The following is a 9479-nucleotide window of genomic DNA, read 5'->3' as shown; positions in this document are numbered from 1 at the left end:
TGAGTCCAGTTCTTTATACAAAAAAAGGGACGCGGTGGCTCAGTGGGTTAGGACGCTGAGCTTGTTGATCAGAAGGTCAGCAGTTTGGTGGGTTGAATCCCGAGTGCCGTGTAACAGTGAGCGCCTGTTACTGCCAACCTAGAAGTTCGAAAGCACGTAAAAATGCAAGTAGAAAAATAGGGACCACTACGGTGGGAAGGTAACAGCGTTCTGTGCGCCTTTGGCATCTAGTCATGCCGGCCACATGACCACAGAGACATCCTTGGAAAAGCGCTGGCTCTTCGGCTTTGAAACGGAGATGAGCACCGGCCCCTAGAGTTGGAAACGACTAGCACGCATGTGCGGGGGAACCTTTACCTTTACCTTTAGACAAAATCTGGCCAGACTAAAAGTATAATCTAATAGATATACCCTGGGAGATTCTAGGCTGTGTCTACCCTGAAGCTTTTCCTCTCTCCCTCAGCCAGTTGAGGACAGTGCAGTCTCTTACGCTGGGCCCCTCTCTGGAATGTGTTGCCTCCTCTCTGGGAAATTGCAGTGCTGTTGTCAATACCTCACCACCACCACCCCATCTCTCTCTCAGTTGCACATTGCATCACAGCTTTTGGCTTATAATGCCCAACATGGCTTGGGACTAAGATATTTCAGCCATCTGCCAGAAATGGTGTAGAGTCTCCTGTTCGAGCATGAGTTTGGACTAGAACAGGAGTAGGCAACCTTGGCTGTTTTATGACTCGTGGACCAACTCCCAGAATTCTGGGAGTTGAAGTCCACGAGTCATAAAAGAGCCAAGGTTGCCCACCCCTGGACTAGAAGATCCAAGGATCCTTCCAATTTCTATTCTATTCTATTCTGTTCTATTTTTTAAAAAATTCCATTTATATCCCGCCCTTCTCCGAAGACTTACAAGCTTACAAGCTTAGCAGTAGCCTTCATTCTATGTATATGCCTGCTTATTAGGGCTTTCACACACACCCCAAGTGGCATTATTACAAAGTCAGCTTAATTGCCCCCAACAATCTGGGTCCTCATTTTACCTACCTGGGAAGGATGGAAGGCTGAGTCAACCTTGAGCCTGGTGGGACTCGAACCTGCACTAATTGCAGGCAGCTGGTGTTACTTAAAGAGGCATTAGCCCACTGCTCCACCAAGGCTCTATTCTATTCTATTCTATTCTATTCTATTCTATTCTATTCTATTCTATTCTATTCTATTCTATTCTATTCTATTCTATTCTATTCTATTCTATTCCATTCCATTCCATTCCATTCCATTCCATTCCATTCCATTCCATTCCATTCTCTTTTATTCCATTCCATTCCATTCCATTCTCTTTTATTCCATTCCATTCCATTCTTTGCAGGAGCACTTGGCTACCTTGGTACGGCTGTCCAAAAGTAAGCCAAAGTCTTCAGGAGTCTTTATAGAAATTAAATATTTGGCATCCATTAGTTCATATATTGTATCAACACTCTTCTTACATTACTGTCTAATTTTGTTGTACTAAGTTACTTGGGTTGAGTTGCATTTTTTATGATGTGGAATCTGCAGCTGAAGTGGAAGGAGCAATTAAGAGACTGGCTAGCCTGGAATCTCTGAAAGAGAGGAAATGACATGAAACAGACCCACCACCACCACAAAAAAAAAAAAAAAACCCAAACCCTTGGAGTCCTTATCTAGTTGTTCTGTAGTGAGTACAGTTAGTCTGGCAAGATTCTTGTACACAGGCGAGTAGCAATAGACATACTGCTCTGATCAGCTCTGTGTTGTTCTGTTTCCTGCGCCTGACAATTATTTTGCAATGAAAGCCATCGTACAGAAAATTGTTAAATTTAATATCCAGTATTCAATGTTGCGGTTCTATTACACTTGTACGGGATTGGGATATCCTATTTTAAACTATAAACTTCGAGTTTCGTGAATTTCATTCATGCAGATTTTTTTATTTTAATTTTGCTTGGGCAAATGTATATCTTTATAGCTGCTATGCTACTCTTGCAAACTGGGTTTAGGGCAAAAGCTATGCATATGGTTTGCTTGGAATAAAAAAGAATATCTGCAGTTTAGGCTTGAACTACAGAGTCTTTGGTGCTATCTGAATTTAGTTGCTTGTTTACAAACCTTGCATTACCCAGCTAGGTAACATTGTCAGGATGCTAACCAACTGGATTTCTTTGGACCTTGGGAAACAAGCTTCAAAACTACAGATGTTGCTTAGGTTCGCCTGGTTTGTAAACCATGATTGATACCCTTAGTGCTATGTGCACCCACTCAACTGTAATTTACCATGATTAAGCCAAGTCCAGTTCAGTGCAATGTACAACCTCATAGTCCCTGGGTTGGCACCTCCCATAAAGCCATAAGGTACATATAGATAGTCCTATATATACAATTGAGCCCATAATTTCTGTTGTTAAGTAAGATGTTTAAGTGAGTTTTGCCTCATTTTACGACCTTTCTTACCACAGTTAAGTGAGTCACTGCAGTTAATGAGTTAGTAACCCGGTTGTTAAGTGAATTCAGCTTCCCCATTGACTTTGCTTGTCAGAAGGTCGCAAAAGGGGATCACATGAGCCCAGGACACAGCAAAGGTCATAAGTATGAACCAGTTGCCAAGCGTCTGGATTTTGATCATATTATCATAGGGAAGCTTCAAAGGTTATAACTCTGAAAAACGGTCCTAAGTCACCTTTTTTTCAGTGGTCATTAAGTGAACTGTTGTAACTCGAGGACTACCTGTATTTCAGATGTAAACAGATGCGAACCATGGTTTACATGGTTATTTTTATTTATTATTTTTTTAAAAAATAGTATATGGGCCCCCATCTCACTGAATGCGACTTTGGGCGCATACAAGCAGCAATGAAAACAATGTTCAAACGCTTAAAAAATAAAGAAATAAATAAAAACGAGACGGCGGCAGAAGAGCATCCCCCTCTAAACGCCACGTACCGTACAAGCATCGCGCGGGCTCCCATTTTTACGTCCACACGGACAAGTGTGGCTTCGATTTAAAAACAAGCCGTAGCCTAGCGCGGCAAGCGCACCAAGTGCCCTCCAAGCCAAAGCCAGAGGGACTCTTTTGCAAACAGCAGATCCCAGTTTGGGGAGGATGGTGCTGGTGGCATGTTTGTTTGTTTGTCTGTTTGCAATGCGTCGATCTTTGGGATCTTCAGCGGGAAGGATCCGATTAGCTGGCCATCCCGGAAAGATGCCCTTCCCGGTCCTTTAGATGGAAGGGGCGAGCGCGTAGAGGTGATCCAGCCCTCCGCTCCATGAGGCGCAAAGGGCCCTGCGGCTCCTCGGCTTTCTTCCTTCCTTCTATCCTTCCTATGGTCTTCCCAGTTGCAATGTATGGCAGTGAAAGTTGGACCATAAGAAAGGCTGAGCGCCAAAGAATTGAGGCCTTTGAACTATGGTGCTGGAGAAGACTCCTGCGAGTCCCTTGGACTGCAAGGCGATCAAACCGGTCAGTCCTAGAGGAGGTCAACCCTGACTGCTCTTTAGAAGGCCAGATCCTGAAGCTAAAACTCAAATACTTTGGCCACCTAATGAGAAGGAAGGACTCACTGGAGAAGAGCCTAACGCTGGGAAAGATCGAGGGCAATAGAAGAAGGGGACGACAGAGAATGAGGTGGCTGGATGGAGTCACTGAAGCAGTAGGCGTGAGCCTAAAGGGACTCCAGAAGATGGTAGAGGACAGGAAGGCCTGGAGGAATGTTGTCCATGGGGTCGCAATGGGTTGGACACGACTTTCCAACTAACAATAATGTCATTAATGAGCCAGTGGAATAATAACAAGTCCTCTTGCAGGCACCACACTTGGAGAAGACACTGCACAAAATTTTCATCAGGTTTAGTCAAGGACAAAGTAGGGGAGAAAGAGATCAGAAGAGCTGCTTTCAGCTGCTTTAAATGGACTCCAGCAGATGGTAGAGGGCAGGAAGGCCATAGGGTCGCGATGGGTCGGACACGACTTCGCAACTAACAACAACATCCTTCCTTCCTTTCATTTGCGCGCTTCCCCCGCCTCCAGGAGGAAGCCGGTCGGCTCCGGAGAGGAGGTAGAGAAGCGGCTCCGGGCGTTTTGCTTCTCCCAAGCCAGCGGAGGGCAGCAAATAGATTAAAAAGCACAGTCGCGCTTCTCCGTCTGGGCGCACCAAGAGCGGGGGAAGGAGGCGCCGAAGGAGGAGGAAGAGGAGGAGGAGGAGGAGGAGGAGAAAGTGGGGGGGGTGGAAACGAAAAGGAGAAGCCGAGCTCCTCTCCTCCTTTTTTTTCCCCTTCTCTTCTCTTCTCTTCCCTCCCCCTTCCCAGCTCCTCCTCCTCCTCCTCCTCCCTCCCCCTCCTCCTCCAGCGCCTTGTGCGGGAGTCCATTTTCCAGTCCCAAAGTCTCCAAGGAAGGGGCCGTGGGAGCGCACCGCCAAGATGGACTACTAGCGCGCCAGCCTTTCTTCCCACCCCCTCCACCCCAGCGTCGCCCTTGTGTCGCGGGCGGCCAAAGCTCCGTCCTCCCGCTGGGGCTCTCCCGCCCGTCCGCCCGCCGGCCCGCCGGCTCGCTTCCTCGGCTCGCGGCTCGGCGTGGACGCGCGCGGGAGTGGGAGTGGGGGGGGTTTCCCTTGGCCGAGCATGGATGATCCAAGCAGGCTGATCCAAGCGCGGGGGGCGGTGGTGGGGATGCCAGGGCACCCCCCCGTCCAGGGGGTCCAAGCCATGACCCCCCACGCTCTCCACGAGCCCCCTTCGGATAACGGGGAGCCCCGGAAGCAAGACATCGGCGACATCCTCCAGCAGATCATGACCATCACCGACCAGAGCTTGGACGAAGCGCAAGCAAAGTTGGTTTCGCCTTCTCGAGTCCTGGACGGCCGGACCGAAGGGGAGGAGGAGGAGGAGGAGGAGTGGGGGGGGAGAGGCTGGAAAGTTGGGCCGGGAGGGCTGCCTTTGTGTGTGTGTGTGTGTGTGTGTGTGGGCGGTAGAGGGGTGCAAACTCTCGGCAAAGACTCGACGGAGTTGTCGAAACTGGGATCTGGAAGGCCCTGGGGTGGATTTGCTGGCTTGCTTCCCCCCAGCGCTCGCCTTCCCCCCCCCCCCCGCGAGGTTTTTGGGGTTTGAGTAAGCTGGTTGGAAACGAGCGCCGGGTGGGGAGACTTGGAAAGCCAGGAATGGGATTGGGATTCACGACCCAGGGATTTTTTTAGGGGGGGGGGGTTTCCTCTGAACAACCTGGCTTTGGAAGCCAAATTTGCCTTTGGGGCAGAAAGTAGAAATGGAAGCTCTGGAGAAAGGGGGTATTTTTTTAAAAAAGTGGTGGGGTGGGAGAAAAGTGGGCTTTGCAAAGAAAGGGGTCACTTGGGGGGAACTCGGTGGGAAGAATTTCATCCCACGCTTGGAAATCACAGAGCAAGTTTGGTTTTTATTTGTCGTTGGGAAGAGGTGAGAGTTGTGGTAGGGAGGCATAAAAAAAAACCCAACTCGATTAACAAGCAAGCAGGCTGGGTTATTGAGGCCTGCTGGATCTGGTGTTTAGGGATAAAAAGAGGAAATAGGGAACTGGATCCGGAGATGCTTTGGGCTTTATGTGCAAATCTACATGGGTGAAGTGATTTGCAGTAGAAAATGTGAACCCCGAAGCAGCTGTTGGCTTGAGGAAACTGTAAAATAGGATTTAGGTACCGATGTAAAAATTCACTGGATCTGTCTGAAGCAGCGAGAGAAATAAATAGGGATTGAACCCTTAGTGCTTAAGACCTAAGAACTGATTAGAGAAAAATTGTGGGGTTCTCCCCAAATTAACAACCAGATTCACATTTATTTATTTTTTACTTCTTGAGTTTCCACTCAATTTTCTTACTGCACATCTTGTGCCTATGTCCCGTTCTCTCCTTCTGATGGAGAATTATAGTTTCTGTTACACTTTCGTATTACCGAGTAATATTTTTTTTTACATGTGTACCTTCTGATCTGGAGTGCAACACTGGCCTGGCATTGAGGTGGCAACTTCTGAATTTTTAACTTCTGGTGGACTTGGCCTGCAGGTTTTCTTTAAAACTAGTTTTATTTCCTGGCAGTCTTTAAAGGGCCATTGTTTTGTGCCAGTCCTGGCTTCTGAGATGTGTTTTGAAGCTCTGTTGTGTGTGAAGAGCTTTGTAGTACATTAGTTTGCTTAAGAAGATGGATTTCAGTTACTGAAAGGTGTTTGTTTTTCAGTTAGGATTGTTGCTATGAGTGGACAGTACTCTGGCTATGCTACTTAACCCTTGTGAGGCGCCGGCCAAAAAAGAAGGAATATGGTATATTTGGATAGTGCCTCGAGGGTGTATTTTACTAAGACTTGTGGCTTTGTTTCTATTAAAGCTAATATGAATTCTAGTGGACTGAGTAGCAGGCTCTGTACATGAGGATTTTTTATGTTGAATTGCTGGTAGCTGAAGCTTGCAAGACTCTAAAGAGAAAAGAGGTTCTTGGTGTAGATTTTAGTTTGGATTGCAAAAGTTGTGTTTTAGTGTGGAAGATTAGTAATTTCAAGTGGATTACACTCCATTTTGAAGATAATAAGTGATTAGCCATTTGCGGTTTTGCTTAACGATATATGCATCAATGTTATCTAAGATTCAGGTCTTTGTTCTCTTTCTAGGTGGTTTTAATTTGCAAAAAACCCTACTCCATTACAATACTTCGTGTATTGGGTTACTCTTTAGAACTGAGGTGAATTGTCCATCCAAAATGGAGAATCCTATTTCACCAAGGGCCCTTTTGTATCAGAAAGCAGAGTATTTGCATTTTAAAAAAATATATACTGAATTAAATCAGGCAGAAAAAAATGGATGAAAAACATCAAAGCTCAACAACACCCAATCTTAGGATTTTACTGCTCCTCTATGGTCCTGGCAGGAAATGCATATATAGTTCATTATTTTGTGGCTATCAAAAAGTTCTTGATGAAAGAAAAAGTTTTCCCATTTCACTGCCCGTGGAACGTACCCCATCATTTGAATAAACCATTCCATAATGGAAGGAAATGCACGGGGGTTTTTTGTTTTTTTTTATTGCTGGGGAAATCCGGATGTTGGAATTACATTGGGAATTGCTGGGGGGTTGGAACTCTGCTAGACGTGGAAACGGATTAATTCAGCCGAGCGAGGCCTGTGAGCGATAGTGGACACAAGCGTAGATTCTCCCTTTTCTTGAAACCTTTCAGCTCTTTCCAACGACAGAAAATGAACCAAATGGCTTTATCTGCTCTTTCTCTTCCACTGTTTCAATTGCAGGAAGCACACGCTGAATTGTCACCGCATGAAGCCGGCTCTCTTCACTGTCCTCTGCGAAATCAAGGAAAAAACAGGTATTGTTTGAATCCGATCGGAGGTGGGGGTTGATTGCTGCTTTTCTAAGGAACCCGCAGAGCGTTATTTTGACCTGTTAGGAAAATGCTTCTTTTCTTTTCCTTTGGGAATTCAACAATTTTGGGTTTGGGGTTCAGAGAATTGGGTACGCAAGAGAGAAAGAAGAGTAGGTGTTTTCTCTCCAGAGGCCTGCTGTTTCTAACGCCATCTTGACGATGGCGTGTCTGGAATTTTTTTTTGCCGTCTGCCTCTCATCCCGCCTTCCTCCTTTGCTTTCTTCCTTAAAGCCGGTTTGGTGTGTGTGGGGGGGAATGGGCTGGAGGGGAAGGGGTGCACCTCTCTTTTTTTGTGTTTGTCAATCTTGCTTGGAAAACACCTGGATCTTTTGTCTGCAAGAACCACCAACCTCCTTCTCCCCTCGGTGGGCTGGAAATGTTCATCTCCCCTGCTCGATTTGCATTGATCCTGATTTGGGGAATGTTCCTATGACTGGATAGTTGGAGAGTCAGTCGGGTTTGAGTTGCTTAAGGATATCGGTTGGGGTGGCGCAAGTAACTGCAAGTGAGAGAGAGGAGGAAATGGTGCTTCTCCAGCTGTTTGAATTTGCGCTTTCCCTAGATTAAAAAGTGAAAGGGGATTAGGGAAGGGGATTAAGGAAAGATAAGGGATCGTCTTTCCACGTTGTCAGGAAATGGTCACCTAAGATAATGAGATCTGGACCTCTGGGAGAAATCAGGCAGCCAAAATAGGAAAAGAGGTCTCCGAGATGTATCCTGTACGGTCTGTGAATGGTATTACATATATGTTGCTACATGATTTTACTTCAGAGGATGGATCCAAGATCTGTAAGCGGTTCTTGCCTCATTCTTAGTAGACTGGTATTACCAGGGCTTCATTGCAGAGTGTTCTGACTTTTTTTGGGAGTTGGGGGGAAGAAACATTGCTATTTCTGGAAGTTGTTTTGTAAGTGGTGGAGAGAGAGGGAGAGAGAGAGAGAGGTCATTGTGAATCTCAGTCACCAGCTTGATTTTAACTGGGATCTGGGTCAGAATGTTTGAAAGAGTTTAGGGTTATTGTTCTATGTAAGTGATCAATCCTTCTCTGAAGGTTGCTAGTTTCTTGCAAACAAAACCTAGTTAGAAAGAGTAAAGGGCACCATATCTAGGCTGTAGAATTCCAGATAATCCCTGGGAACTCATCCAGCTTATTGCAGCCCAAATATGAAGCCAATGAAAAAAACCATGTATTGTTATTAATAACTGTAAACCACCCATAGTTACTTTGAGGTAAGAAGGCCAGCCTATAAATTTTACCAATAAATATATTTCTGTTTTGCCAATATTTCTATTGAAATCTGATTTCTTTGCTGGTGTTTCTTTTATGCTATTATTGACTCTTAGTTTATACTGCACAGTTTTATCGTCTTTCTAGAGTTCTTAGAATAGCCTTTTAATGCATGTGATAAAATTGCTGATAACTTAACAATAGTCGATCAGCTATCTCAAAGGTGCCACTGAAATGAAGGAGGCTTATTTTCTTTCCAATAAACACATATGCCACATTGGTGCTTTAAGTTTGTAGATATGTTTGCCCCCTTTAGCTATTTGTAAAAATAACAAAAGCGGGAATATGGAAGATTAACGTAAAATTAAGATTCTGATTATAAAGGACTATGCAGTCTAAACTGCAGAAATTACAGCTTTACGTTTTTATGCCTGTATATCCTTCTATCTGGGTCTGTAACTGCTTATATATCACAATTGTACATATGGTATTCCAGTTGTATTTTTATCCAGTATAAAAATACCGAGGTGACCTTGAATTGGTAGTACAGCTCATACCACTTAACAACATGCTAACCTCTAGATGAGAAGCCAGTTTGACTTAATGGTTAAAGGCAGTGAAGTAGAAGCTAGGGTGACTCTTAATGCGAGTCTTGCCTTAGAAACAAAACCAGCTGGGTGACTTTGGGCCAAGTCCTCTCTGAGCCTTAGAAAGAAAAAGGCAAAGAAACACTATTTTTGAAAATGTTGCCAAGAAAACTGCAGGGACTTTGTAGGCACTAGGAGTTAAGACGTGATTTATTTTTTTTTTTTTTTAAAAAATCCCACACCTGCAAAAATCTGCCTGAGAATT

The 9479-nt window shown here is 45.1% G+C and overlaps 1 protein-coding gene across 2 annotated transcripts in view; it reads left to right on the top strand.

Annotated features, from left to right (window-relative positions):
* The first annotated feature begins 4340 nt into the window (after positions 1-4340).
* PBX2 (PBX homeobox 2) overlaps positions 4341-9479 on the top strand; it is a 52407-nt gene continuing 47268 nt past the window's right edge. For both annotated transcript variants that reach the window (XM_083355670.1, XM_083355669.1), the window contains exons 1-2: positions 4341-4835; positions 7269-7342. In XM_083355670.1, coding sequence (XP_083211796.1) covers positions 4627-4835; positions 7269-7342 — 283 coding nt within the window. In that variant the 5' untranslated portion in view covers positions 4341-4626. The remainder of the gene's footprint in view (positions 4836-7268; positions 7343-9479) is intronic.

This window comes from Vipera ursinii, assembly GCF_947247035.1.
Source record: "Vipera ursinii genome assembly, chromosome: 2".
In the NCBI taxonomy this organism is placed as follows: Eukaryota; Metazoa; Chordata; class Lepidosauria; order Squamata; family Viperidae; genus Vipera; species Vipera ursinii.
This window is presented reverse-complemented; position numbering and strand designations above follow the sequence as displayed.